We start from the raw sequence: 15,314 nt of genomic DNA on the forward strand, positions 1-15,314 counted from the left end.
TGCTGTCTTCGGTGGAATAATGGTATCCTGCTATTTTCAGTTTCGTCACTGGCGACTACGGTAGAATAACTGTATCATACAATCGTCATTGTTGTCTGTGGAGGAATAATGAAATCATGTTGTCGTCAGTGTCATCATTGTAGTCTGCGGTGGAATAATTGAATCATGCTATCGGCATTGTTGTCTGCGGTGGAATAATAGTATCATGCTATAGTCAGTTTCATTTTAGTAGGTATTTTACTATAGGATTATTGCTGATCTGATCCGAAAGAATTTCCGCTATATTGATGACGTGCTATCTTTGAACAATCCTAATTTCGGGGATTTGATACATCGCATCTACCTCCAAACAACTTGATATACTACAGACATTGTGAGGTCAGCCTCATATCTTGACCTACACTTAGAAATCGATGGTAAAGGAAAACTATTGACCAAATTTTACGACAAATGTGATGACTTTTCATTTAGAATTGTCAACTTTCCTTTCATCTGTGGCAACATCCCTCCAGCACCTGCATGTGGAGTGTTCTTATATTATCACAACTCATACGTTATGCCAGAGCTTGCCGAAACGTACTTCGCAGACTTTTTATGTCGCGCTAGAATTCTAACAAATAGGCCTCTGGAACAGGATTATGTTGCTACAAGATTGAAGTCATCACTACAGAAGTTTTATGGTCGTCGTCATGAACTTCTGCATCACTACGGTGTATCCATATATGCCATGAAAACTGATTTGTTCAACGTGTCATAGTTTTCCGTTCCTCTTTCGTCTACCCCGGACGACTTTTATGAGCAACTCGGCGGGTGTTTCTAGAAATGCAGAGGATGCTTACCCTACCAGTGCACTTGGTCCATGCACCCAGTTTTTAGTGGAGTCGGAGTTGCTCATTTGAATTTGTTACTTTGTATGTATAATTTTAATTACTTTATGTTCTTTGTTGTGTATGTCTGTTTTCCATGTCTGGTCTTTGTCCCTAAATTACATTCTTTTGATTACCGCTATAACCTTGGTTCCCTTGATTACTCTTTCATCTTTTCCCGACTTTGCAAGATTCTTGCATTTTCTTAGAGGGCTGGCGGTAGCGTCTACAGTGAATTTCGAACGTCAGACGCTGTTTGTAGCTTGGTGAAGGCATCGATTAATGCACAAATGACGTAAAGGCGTACAAGAGCTAAGCCGACTTACCACTGCCGACGTTATCAACAGAACAAGCAGGAATGCTCCTACAATAATTAGTAGTTGCAAAGTGTTTCAAGTATTTTGAAATATGTTTAACTGCAAATTTCCATAAATATAAAGAATATATTATGATATATGAATATTTCCGTGTCCAACAAGTCAGACTTCTGAGCTTGTGAATACCTCATATATTTTGTACTTCAAGAGGTTTCAAGTAGAAAGATAACGTATGTTGAGGAATCATTTGTTTCATTACCCATGATAAAGATTAGGTTTTGAGGTACAAGCATTTTTATGATCTGGCAGAATATGTTCCTAAATTATACTTTTAAAAGAAAAACCTTCACAATAAAAAAGGAAATTACGAGATGATATCTCCAGTTTAATTTTACAATCACAAAACAATAAGCTATATTCAGTCCTTAATGAGGACTCCTTATCAGAAGTAAACAGTCTCCTGACACTGACTACAAAAATTAAAATGTAAAAATTCTCAAAACAGTTGTATTTACGCGTTATTTTTTTTTTAAATACATCCTATCTATCGTTTTCTTTAATTGACGACTTTAACAATCACTTCTATGCTGGAAAAGTTCTTTAACTATAACGACGTCAACTGGGGTCAACATGCGTGAGATTGGGAGACATTTTAAACAAACATTTGTTCGATTACTATAAAGAATTTGTAAATGATACATAGAAGATTTCAGATATTTGTTTATGTTTACAGCATACATTTAATGGCTTCTAAGAAAGAACGGTGAAGTGAGAGTAGACAGGTACTGAAAATACTACTTTCCTTTGGAAATTTGACAAATCAATAGGCTTAAGATCTAGACTTTGACAAATAATTCTCTACATCAGAGTTCAAAACTGTTTTATTCAATGTGTACCTAACATGATAAGCTTTCAGATGATACTCAGCTTAGATATACTGGCTAAATCTGAAAAAATATACAATGCATCCTAGGAACTACTTTGTTTTTACGGACTACTTTCTGGTATGTGCAGGCGACTGGTTCCCCTTAATAGTGTTATTGTACCTTTAGTGTATGGTAGCGGAAATAGATAAATAATTCCTATTGAAAAATGACATCAATTTTATTACCTACAAAATGCCTCAGGCCGGATACAGGCCCCGATCTGTATTTTATCGTATATATTATGAACTTTCAGTGTATACTGAGAATGTTTTTGTCTTGGACATAAAAATGCGTGTATTGAAAAGTTGTGGATAAACTAATAATTCAAAAGGAGTGAGTGTAAAATACTCATAATTAGAGCATGATTTGATATCCTAAACAATTTTACAGTTGTACTTAACGATAGCTTTATTGATTGATTATTATTTTATGTAATATTTCAGGTATTTAATGAATGTCAGGATGAACAGACCGTGCTTTGTAATGTATCATGCCGAACCGGATTTTTAATGTGCTAGCTCACAGTTGCAACAGCCAGCAGGTAGCTACATGCATGTCGGACATATAATTATGCCAAAGTCTGCCAGTTGTAACTCTGCCTCCTATACGGTATGACAGGCACTTAGCTTACAAGCAGTGACGAACAATTTCGATTCCTTTAATGTTACTTGGCCTGGGATCCAACCCACGTCATCCTCCGGTAGTCACTAAATGACAGAGTTCTTAAAAAAAACAAATACTGGAAGTGTAGGCATACACAAGACCTTTAGAATTGTTTTGTGAATAATTCGTTTAAACTGACCCAACCAAGTGGCAGATCTAGGAGGGGGTCTGGGAGGGCTCGGGTCCCCCTTAGAAAAAATATTGTTGAAAAATTGTGTGTGTTAAATCATAAAAAACACTCACTTCGTGATCCTGACCGATGATCCTGTCAAGAAATTTTTTGAGGCCCCTTACCTAAAACTTTTTGGGGCCCCTGTCCAAAAACTATGGATCCGAGACTGCCCCTTGTATACATGTATATTCCTAATTGCTGTAATGACTACCAGTATCATGAGTATTGCAACATGCTCAGGCCATACAAATATAATTGTGTTCTTCATAAACAGACAGACAGACTGATAGACATTCACCAGTATACAATAATAGTCTGTTTAAAGATGACCATACAATCATAATAGGGACAGATCCATGAACAGAGTTCTGGGTGTTGGAAACCACCTCCCCCCACCCTGACTGTTGGATTATTTGATAATGTTGTACAATGTTTGGGCAGCTGGAACTCCGTTTTCTGTTTGTTTGGTTTTTTTTTTTAACGAATCCCTTTTTCTGTATATTTGGATCTAATCCTGAATAATATTTAAGTAAATATATTATGAATTTTATTGAAAAACAAGGAAAAAATTGAAAAAAAAAATTACATTTAAGAAATAAATTAAGTAAACTATCAACTGATAACAAGATTGTTGACAATACATATTATCAAACAGTACATGTATGTGTAAAAAAATCAATTACCAAGGGAGAGAACCATTAAAAAAAAAAAACTACCAAGGGAGATAACCATTAAAAAACAAAACTACATCCAAATTTTTAATTTTCTACATAAAAAAAACCTTCAAATCATGACCAGAAAAAAACACTCTATAATATTTGAAAAAAAATGGTCTAAAGGAATGTCTAAAAACAGAAACAATATTTATGAGTAATACACATCAGTAATTTCATAAAGAAAAAAAGAGTATGAAGATGTTCTCATCAAAAACCAAGGGAGATAACCATTAAAAAAAAACTACCAAGGGAGATAACCATTTATAATGAACTGTTGATTATGTTTTCCTCAGAATGATAACTACACTGATATTATATATATATAAACAAATAAAGAAATTTTAGTTGACAAAATCCATCTTGAGTATGTAAGCATAAAAAATAATAAATTACCAAAAAAATAATGCCCGTGCAATTTTGTGCCAGGAATATTCTACATATTCATATATATCAAGAATATCTGATATTTATGCTGCTTTTTAACAAAATCTCACTTTGTAGTTAACACATTTTTGGCAAGAAAATTCTTAAGTGTAAGTTTTTGTAAGAAGCAGGCAAATTGGGAAAAATCAGAAACATTCATGTCAAAAATCCACCGATCTGACAATATGATTTCACTCAAGGATGCTTTCTCAGAAATTTTTGAATAGAATATTAAATGTTGAAAAATGAGGTTTCAAAAGAGTTAACTGCCAATGTAAACATATTAATCATGTACACATGTTAATCATGTGATATTGTGAACATGTTAATCATGTGATTTAGGCAAGATTCTAAAATTTGAGATAGATCTATTTGATCATCTGCATAAGACTTGAGGAGGCAGACCTAGGATAAAGGACATAACTCTTGAAATCAGTGATATATATGTATCATATTCAATTAACCAATGGCTTTCAAGCTTACATTTGAAACAAAATGAAATCAATCAATGTCACTTTAATGCTTACATGAGATTGCTATAAAGAGCCTGAATACAAACATTCCAATGATTTGTTTACAGTTATGTCTCTTACCCTAGGGCTACCTCCTCAAGCAATTTTTTAGAAAAAAAAGTGGGTTTGTTGCTTTTTAACTAAAATCTAAGGTCAAATTGAAAGTACAGTACCAGATCCAAGATTTAAGTTTCAAGGGGGTATTTACATAACTGAATGCTGAGAAAGTAAACTTACGTTTTTTTTCATAAGGAGGGGGTAATTATAAGGGCAAATTCATATTTTATAAAAATAAAATATACATTATTTTTTCCATAACAAAAGGACAAGAATTTATGTATAATAAAAATTTCACGCTGTAATCTAAAGAAACAGCTAAAAACTGGAACCCAAAATTGTCCTGGGAAATGAAGATTTTTAAAAATTTTTTAGAATTCCATTTTGTGAATTGGGCTATAAATAGCAAACCAAGATTTTTTTACAGTTATTAAATCTAAACCATATTCTTTGCAACTGACTGACTCTACTTCAAATTTCAGCAAAGGATATTTAATACTGGAATTATGATATCACAAAACAAAATATCACATAACCAAGTAAAAACTAATTAAGTTAAAAAAAAATCTATAAAAAAACAAGTGCAAAAAGTGCAATAAACATTTTGTATATGGTACTTAAAAATACATTTTGTTCATATAAGTACATTTGTACCCAAATGCAAATATAATTTACCCACAAATAATATGGGTTTCTCATAATAATAATTACATGTTCATGAATTGACATTTTATTTCTTTTTTTCAAATCTAGACAAGGCATGTACTACCAATGCAAAGTTACAAATTTCTTTAAATTACCCTGTGTAGTACTATGTTATCTGGCGTCAAATTCACAAAAAGTCATAAGTGTAAAATTGATGGATTACACTTAAAACTTTTGGTGATTGACGCCTAAAAGTTAAACCTTGATCAAGTATCATTACAGACCTCAATTTGAGATTTTCCTCAAACTTTGAAGTCTTTCCTAAAATTTCCTAAAACGATCCATCAAATATATAAATAGCATATGCAGACCCAAATTTTCATTTTTTTGGTAGATATTTTTGCATTATGAATCACCTCTTCCATTGGCAGTGTCAGAATTTTATATGGATCAGTTCTTAAACTGGAACTTTGATTTTTGGTCTGCACTTAATACTCTGACCTTATTTTCCGATTACATTTTCTTTGTTCTAGCAAGACAGTCATTTGTCTTTCCTCTGTGGCACAAACAATACTTCCTGAACTTCATTCTATGAATTCTACCTCCTGATTGATGAGCTATGATTAGAAACACTTTCTTTTTACAATAGAAGCAAAGCTTCTGTAAATGTCAAAATTTCCACAAGGTTCATTTTTAAATTCCTTTCCAAGCACTGATAGTAGAATTCTGGAGCCTACAAAAGTAATTTGAATTTTAAACATAAGTAAAATATTGTAATTAGCTACAAAATTTGATATGCTTCTGATGTTGTAGATGCAAGGATAGCTTTTGCTGAAAATCACCACAGATGCACATGTAAATTAAGAGAAATCAACTTACAGTGTAAGGCTGAATAAATTATTTGCAGGGCACAGCTTGATATAGTAATAGCAGAGGTCATACTCTGAACAATTTGAGCAAGTATGGACACATCATCAAAGCTTGATTAGAGTTCTGAATTTTACTTCTATTATAAGTGTAAACTGGCCCAAATCAGGTTATTTTCTATCACCTAATTAAATTTCAGTAACATTCCTGGTAGAAATTCAATTTCTCATGGATTATAAAAAAATTAAGAATAGGTTCTTTTTCAAAACATTATTTTGATTGGGATTGTTTGAATCATAGAATGTAAACCGATCAACATTTATGACATCACAATACCAAACTGGGTTATACAAAATAATCTGGTTTACTTAAAGAGAAACAACCAATCAGAAAGCTTGTTACAAATCAAATTGAAATTAAAATATTTACCTCATCTTTCATTTTCCTGAGCTGGACCAATAACTTGCCGTCAAATTGGGCAAAGTAGGGAACACATCCATCGAGTTTATGTGAACACAGCCACTCGCTAACATCATCGTTGTTCATCTTGAGTAAATTGGAGCTAGGTGGCACTGATGATGCCATTGATGATGAAGAAGCCACAATAGGTGCATCTGTTGGATCTTACAAATAAGAAGAAGATTTGAGATTTGAAGACATTTCAATAAAGTACTGGAATCTGTAACAATCAGGCAAAATTGAAAAAAAACACAAATTTGACAAAGTAGGCACAGAGTTTATGGTCTACAATTATATGAAATTGCAATGCATTTCATAGAATCAAGGCCTTGAATTACAGAGAAAAAAAGAAATGCCTTTTCTGTCTTTTATATAACATTTTGAATAAGATTTCATGGAAAGACTTGTGGTATTTTCCCACCTTGATTCAACCACTGCCTGATTCTTACAGAGAATAAAACTTACATTTTCTCCTTCTCTGATCATATACCTATAAAACTGGCACCAACCAAATTGAAGGGTGTATCTTGTAAAATGAATTATCTATATGTAAATAAGGCATAAACACAGACATCAAATTTGTCCAAGAAAAGTTAATTCTTAATGTTTTAACTAGTCACATTTGAACATTAACATTGTGATTTCTTCTGTTTTGATAACAAGAGACAATAAAACACTTTATGTACATGAATGAGTTGGAACATGTTAGCTTACAAGGGTGCTACATTTTAAAAATTTTACCATAGAATAATAGTTTCGAAAGTTGAAAAAAAAGATCAGATTAGGTCTTAATTAAGTACAAATCAAACAAAAAATCAGGCAGGTACTGATTCATATAGAATAATATTTACTTTTGATTTTGATACTGTTATGTTTCAAAGATAATGGAGTTGAGACATTCCACAGGATATCAGTATACTGTTTGTCAGAAGTCGACTTTTTACATTTTGATTTATTTTTATGTACATTTACATAAAACAAATCTCTAGCATTGTTTCTGAGGTTCTGAATAAGTTTCAGAAAAAAATGTTTACATTTTTTTTTCTGATGAATGAATCAATCAAAACCACTGTAGTACCTGCCTGCATCTTAATTTGACCAGTGCTCAACAAGAATAAATTGTTATTGCAGTCAAAACTGCTGGTGAAGTGGGGAAAGGTATACCTGATAACACTCCCAAATGAGGATGAGACTTCCACAATATCAATGAAAAGTTTGGAATTTCCCACATAAAAATGTAAGATTTTTTGAGTTTTTTTTGTTAAAATTACTACAGTACCTCCCACATGAGGCAGTTTCAATGGGAAATATTTCCCACGTGAGGCAATATCAATGAGGTAAAATCTCCCAAGTGAGACAGGATCAGTAGGAAAGAATCTCCCATGTGAGGCAGTATCAGTAGGGGAGAATCTCCCATGAGAGGCAGTATCTATCAGGTAAAATCTCCTACATGAGAATCCAGTATCAATAGGGGAGAACGAACCACATGCATTGATCCAAAGGTTAACAGGTAAAAATAGGGAACAAGTGATAAAAGAAAATTTTGAAAAGTTGGCTGTTCTCCAATAGCAGTAGTAAGAATCATTTCCTCATCTAAAATTAAATTAAAGTCAGGAGGGTTGGTAGTGTTAGTGAAAACACATGTATTTTTAAGGCTCAACTAGTACCAGCAATGTATACACCAAACTGATTTTTTTCCATATAAACTCCCCGCAAACTCAAATGACTGAGGTAATCATACTGGTACTTACACCCTTAAAATCCAAAAAAAAATCTGGCAGCTTGGGTAATAAAACTGGTACCTATTGCAACTGAATTATCTCTATAGACCCCCAACAAATTTTGTTTGCAAAGGGTTAAAATTTTAGTACCTATACCTACCTGATTTTTTATCTAAAGACTCCCCAATTTTTCCCATTCCTTTAAGCTCCATTAATCCATTCCAATGTTTTTCGAAAGGATATTTGCCACTGAAATCAAAATATAACTTAGCCCCAAGAATGGCTCCGAGCCAACCATCAGGGTGGTAGTTTCTCTGTAACATTAGAGGTATGTAGTCTTTTCTCATCTGGAATGTATACTCTGCCTCTAAAAAATAAAAACACATCATTATCAAATTCAATAATTTTATTGTTGAGAAAAAACGAATGTAGCAATCCAACTAATTAAGTACCAGTCTTTATAAAAATCAAACAGGAGGTGATTCATGCATGTCAAAAATCCACTGAACTCACTTTTATTTTTAACTCAGAAACAATTACAGACCACATAACCAGTCTTAGTTTACTACTTGTTTGTTGCACTTTCAAATAAAAAATATATAGATTGTATATGAAATTGGCACTATAAATGTAACTCCCTCAAGTATCAGGTGAAAAAAAAAACACTCCAATGATATTCACAAGTAGAAATGGAATCCTTACTAAATGTATCTACAAAGTAAGGATTGTTCAAGAAAATTGCTAGATGGACAGATTGACAAGCAATCAGATGGACACACAATTTGTTCTCCACGAAAGTGGGGAGACATAATTCTGTGCAGAAAAATTAACATGGACAATATGTTTCATTCATAATTTTATTTTTTTACAGTACTGTAATATGATGAAGGTGAAACCTTTTAATGCTCTTGAAGAAACATTAATAAAAACTAATTTTTTGTCAGCTCTTATTTGATATGTTATACCTTCAAGTATGGTAAATTTTGTAATGTATATATATATTTGCCCTACTGCATTATACTAATTATCAAGGTCTGATATGTCTATTGGCCAAAATGTCCAGCATTCATAAAGAATTATTGGTTTTCATAGTCCAAAATGTCGAATTGTCCAGCACTGGTTAACATTGTGGTTCTTAAAATTTGCAAAACGTCTTAAAAGATTTCTTTTATTGTATTTAGTTTCGCTGCATTTTGTTTCATTTAGTATAGTTTAATTATGTTTTTATTACAATTTAATTCATTTTATCAAATTGTTTGGTTTCAATTCTTTCTTTTATCGATTATTTTCATTTCGTTTTGGTTCGTTTTCGTTTTGACCCGAGAATTATGGGTAATATTGATGACGTAATTTTCGTAAACATCCGGGAGCCATACTGCAGACTATAAGGCCAACCCTATCTTGGAAAAAATATGATTCGATTTGTATTTAATTATCGAAAATAGCAAATATTTTCCGAGACTAGTTTGGCGCTCAATCGCACATACAAAAGTATACCCAAATGAAGCTGCCATTATGCTGTTTTTCAGCTCCTGAAAATGAAGGTGCAAACCGAATATTGATGCTTTTTCTTGCCATAAGTATACAGAACTGAGTTGACAATACAACCATAAAATAACATTGAATGTGTATTCTTAAAATTAGTACCCTACTTAATTAATTTATTTGAGTATACATATATATATATGGTACTAACCTAATCTACAGTTAGGACTGAATTTGTATTTCTCCGACATACATATTAGTACAACAGAAGCATTTTCTACAGCTTCCGCCATGGCCTGGAGTGTAGAACCACCCAGTCGTTCTATATCTATCCAAATCTCTAAACCTTCTTGCTGTAAAGTATAAACAAAACAAATTGTAGTTTAAATCAGAATATAGAATTGCAAGTAATTTTGGCAGGTGTAAACTTCTATTAAGCTTTTCCCTATCAAAACTAATAGTTACACCCATTTCTCACTTTTAGCTCCTTATTTTCAAACGAGGTGGGGCTAAAACCTCCATAGGGCTCACCACCGTGTTATTAGAAACAATGTGTTAAAATTTCAAAAAGTTCGGACAAGTTTTCCTTAAGTTATCCTAACTTAGCGAAAGTTAATGGATGTTAAACTAGGACGACACCAATAAAACAGACAATTAGGACAGTGTGATACCATTATACGACCAAAAAGATATTTTATATTCCTATAAAAATTACTTAACTGTTTATGATGTTACTAATTTCAAAGATAGCGCTGCCATGGAAGTTAAGAATAGTCAGGCTCAAGTATTTTTTATTAAGTTTTTTGACGCTGGGGCAAGGACTGACAGGATGAACAATTTTCATGAATTTTGTGGACAGACAGACAAACTATAGTTTCATGCAAGTTTACAGAGCTGTAATCAGTGGTGCATCAAAAGGGGGATGCAGAGAGTTAGAACCTCTTTTTATTGGAAAATTTGTTATTTTCATGTGCAAAATTGACAAAAAATGGCAAATAATTCCTAGCACCTTCCCCCCCCCCCCACCCCCACCACTTTTTCTGAGGAACCTGAATGGCACCCTCAAAGTGTCTGGATTAATTTCTGGTATGTATTGCCACCTACTTTTAGTCTGTCCTTCAGTTTATAGACAATATCCTTCTCACTCCATGCATAGCTAATGAATATATGTTTCTTATTTTTCTTGCCTGATTTTGGACCTGAAATAAAAGTATCAAGGCAAAAATTAACTCCATTCATAAGATATCTATAGTTTACTTTCTCCCATTCTAAGCTGGTAATTAAAAACATACTTGACCTTGAACACTAAGCAGTGATTAAATTTCTGAGAGAATTTTTCCACCAATTTACATTTTCAAAGTTTTTGAGAAACTGATTCTGCTTCAGCCTATTCTTGATTAACATATTTCTCCACTCTCTATGGTAAAATTAGGATTTTAACATACTTGCTAAAGTTGAAAATCTTAATTTTACCATCAAGATTGGGAAAAAAATTTGACCTCTTCATTACTGAAGGAAAATCTATACAGATTAGTGTAACCATGGGAACACAAGTTAAAGAGAAACTGGCCTACTGTAAACATTAATTTTTGTGGATTCTGTCAAGTGCACATATTTGCGGGTATAAATTTTCACGGTTTCAAAAAATGATTAGTGTTAAATAGTATTTTAAGACCAATTTGCACTTCTGTCCACTGTGGAAAGGGCAAAAACTAGTACATTAACAGTAGTTTTGTCAATACATTTCCCTCTCTCAAAGGTTCATGACATGTTTTAAAGCATTGTTGTAAATACAAACTGAAGAAAGACTACAAATACTGTAAGCAAATTCACAAAGAGAACACCTTCGCTTCAAATTCAAGTAAGTTCAATTATCTCCCTTTGGAGTCCTCCAACAGTAATTGTATTTCTTCATGCACATCTTAATACGATTCTTAACCTAAGTAACATCAAAATCCATTTAGCTTACAAGAAATGTGGACATACATACAGACAGACAGACAGAAAGACAATCAGGGTGATTTGCATATACCCCTTTTTTGTGGGGGTACAATTACAAAATCATTAACAAGATCACTTAGAATTATCAAAACAAACTACTTTTCTTTCAAATGTTTTTTTCTACACTGGCACATGACCCCAAAGAAAACAAACTGGTTGAAATAATTTCTCACCTATTACTCAAGGTAAACACTTTGTATGATGACATAACTCACACAGGTAAACACTTTGTATGATAACATAACTCACACAGGTAAACATTTAGTATCATAACATAACTCACACAGGTAAACATTTTGTATCATAACATAACTCACACAGGTAAACACTTAGTATGATAAGAATAACACAACTATCTATAAAGCAACCTACATAATAACTAATATATTTAAGAATCAGGCAGTGGGTGAAATTAGGTATGAAAAATACAATCATTTTGAATGTGTAACTTGCCTATTTGCACCATCAGATGTTTTTGTTTTGTTTGTTTAATGACATCATGAAATTTTTGTCATTTAAGAATTGGCAATAAAAATTTTGTCTATTGAAAAATAACATAAATTTTCCATATTGTTTATATGTACATTGAAAATTTATCTTATTTTTCAATAGACAAAATTTTTATCATAGCCAATTCTTATAAATTAATTTTTAAACATATTTTTATCTTTAAACATGAGAAAAGTAGCTCTGAATTTAACTGAATAGGAGCATGTCAATATTTTTTTATCCATTGAGATATAACAAAATTATTTTAACCAATCAGATTACAGTATTTATCTCAAATTAATTTTTTAACAAATAGACTTCTGCAAAATTTTTAGCACCATATGATAATCACATGTTTCAGTTTACCTATGATTATCACACCATAATCATGTGTCTCACTAACATATGATTATCATATTCCAGACAAAATTAACATATGAGAATCAGTTGATAATCATATTATTGTCATTTGTAAATTATCATATGATCATCATATGGTTACTATATATTTGTAATATGTAATTTTTTATATAATTATCATATGATTACCATAATCATGTGATTGTAATATATGGCACATTTGGATACTTACGATTTTTTACATCATTCTCTCCTTTCAGGACAAACAATGCTCCTTTACAATTTTTCTCTACATGCTTGTCCTGGCTATTTGCCAATTTTTCCATTGTTGGCATGAGGTCTTCGAACTCACTGACTTTTTGTGCAGCCTCTTTATCAAAAGACAAAGTCCAAATAGCTTTAGATGCCACTTTTTGTTCTTCAATGTTGTCCCTTTTTAACATCTTTAACAACAAAGGGAGAGCACCAGCTTCAATTATCTAGAAAAAAAATGATTTTTTTTTCAAAATATCAATGACTGGGAGATATTATGTATCATTTGTAATTTAAAATATATTTCTTTTTGTTTCTTGTTTTTTGTTTTTTTGAAAGAGCGAAAGCTGCTTTTTCATATTCATGTTTTTTTGCTTTATAGTTGCAGATTTTATCCCTAGAGGACATATTCTAGACATTTTACTTACCCTTTAGTATATGAGAGAGTAATCATGGGAACCAAGGTTCTAATGGAAATCAAAATAAAGTAATCCAGGGACAAAGACTAAACATGGAAAATAGACATACACAACAAAGAACATTAAGTAACTAAAATAATACATATAAAATAACAAAAGCAAATGAGCAACTCAGACTCCACTAAAAACTGGGAACATGGACCAGGTGCACAGGTAGGGGAAGCATCCTCTGCTTTTCTAGAAACACCCACCCTTAGAAAACAAAGGGCAAATATAGTCTGTAGCATTTATTTATAGGTATATAATTCTAATCATGAGATTCTTTATGCTTATTGCCGTTTTTGATTGGTCAAGAACGTTGTTGCCAGAAAGTTCATTCATGCATTAACACCAGTCAGCTTGAAACCAATATGGCATCGTGTAGTTCGAAAGAGTGTGGCAACGAAGTGAACGGCATAATATAGCCGTAAAAATAGTTTATTAGATGCACATTGATTTTACCGGTCAAGTTTGTTTACAGAGAGTAATTTTCAGCTTGGGGAAAGAAACTAATAACTGAGTCTGACTGAACCTTTAAAAACACCTTGTTGTAATTTTCCTTCTTACTTGTTATATTTCCTTAATAATAATATTCCTGTTGAATTGTTTACATCTCGTATTTTTCAATGACAACTATCACTTTGTCCATGCCACCTTCAGTGTTGTTGTGCAGCCGATTATGTGTAAATATTCGTCTGTGCTCCCATACGTGTGCAAAGAAATGTTTGTGTATTGAAGCGTAAACCTAAAAACTGTGTATCAATATAACCAATTAAGGCTCTCAGAAGGTAACTTTGACTGTCGGATAGAATTATAAGGATTCAGCTGTTCATTGAGTTTGGGAGCTCCTAGATCCGTTCATACATGCATGAACGACAGAAATTAGCTGTTCAATCCTATGTATTGTTGTTATTGCTGTTTTTCAGTTGATCATGCAACAGTCTGTACTTGCAGGCCAAGAGTCCAGTAAAGGTACTGAACTTCTAGAAGAATGTGTCCATTAGCAGATACTTCATGAATTTCATTTGCAAGATCATTTGACCAATAAAGCTGATTTTATACTGTTTTAACACTCAGAAGTACACCTGTCACATTTAAAGCTGACCCTAAAAACATGTGATTCAATTTTCAAACTTTCTTAGCATGCATTTATTATTAACACTATCAGTCCATTGATCTGTTCTTTGACATGAATACTGTCTTTGGACTTACCTCCCTTGTGCCCTTGTTCAGTTTCCATCCCTTCTATTCAGCTGAAGTTTTTTTTTCATTAACAACCAGTTTGCCAAGACCATCCATGAGTTCATTATGAATATGACTACGTTTAGATTTTCCCACAAGCCTATGTTATTGCCCTTGATCAGTTTCTATCATCTCTTGCCTTTATTTTTGTCATTAACAGCCAGTTAGTTAGGGGTAAGATTATTGTGTTTTTTACATTTGCCCACAAACCCATGTTAATGCTCTAGTTCAGTTTCTATCATCTCCTACCCTGTCTTTGTTCTGTCATTTACAGCCAGTTTGCCCAGACCATCCATGAGTTCATTAGGGGTAAGGGTATTGGCCAAGAAACCCATGTAAGTTTTTATCATTTCTTACCTTGCCTTTATTTTTGTCATTAACAGCCAGTTTGCCCAGACCATCCATGAGTTCATTGGGAGTAAAACCTTTGTACCTTCCCCTCTCACTGTTTAGGGATAACTTTATATAGTTAACAATTCCTTCAATGGCACCTGAAATTACATGTATATAGAAATATTTTCTATTCTATAACTAATGTGAAGGATCAATACAAACATGAATTTGTTATGCATACCCAGACTTGTACAGGAAGTTGATATAAGAAAGCATACCCAGACTTGTACAAGATGAAGATATAAGAGAGCATACCCAGAGTTGTAGAGAAAGTTGATATAAGAGAGCAT

General features: G+C 32.7%; 1 protein-coding gene across 2 annotated transcripts in view; it reads right to left on the bottom strand.

Annotated features, from left to right (window-relative positions):
- Positions 1-3,478: 3,478 nt before the first annotated feature.
- LOC148596841 (uncharacterized) overlaps positions 3,479-15,314 on the bottom strand; it is a 47,383-nt gene continuing 35,547 nt past the window's right edge. The window contains exons 7-13 of one of the 2 annotated variants that reach the window (XM_088562755.1): positions 14,989-15,122; positions 12,912-13,158; positions 10,934-11,028; positions 10,041-10,182; positions 8,505-8,711; positions 6,594-6,787; positions 3,479-6,030 (exon numbers count right to left, since the gene is read on the bottom strand). In XM_088562755.1, the coding sequence (XP_088418881.1) occupies positions 5,938-6,030; positions 6,594-6,787; positions 8,505-8,711; positions 10,041-10,182; positions 10,934-11,028; positions 12,912-13,158; positions 14,989-15,122 (1,112 nt within the window). In that variant the 3' untranslated portion in view covers positions 3,479-5,937. The remainder of the gene's footprint in view (positions 6,031-6,593; positions 6,788-8,504; positions 8,712-10,040; positions 10,183-10,933; positions 11,029-12,911; positions 13,159-14,988; positions 15,123-15,314) is intronic. The other variant, XM_088562756.1, reaches the window with a different exon arrangement.

The sequence above is a fragment of the Perna viridis genome, chromosome 15 (genome assembly GCF_037379345.1).
Source record: "Perna viridis isolate PV_CMFRI_1.1 ecotype Kerala chromosome 15, ASM3737934v1, whole genome shotgun sequence".
NCBI classification, from domain to species: Eukaryota; Metazoa; Mollusca; class Bivalvia; order Mytilida; family Mytilidae; genus Perna; species Perna viridis.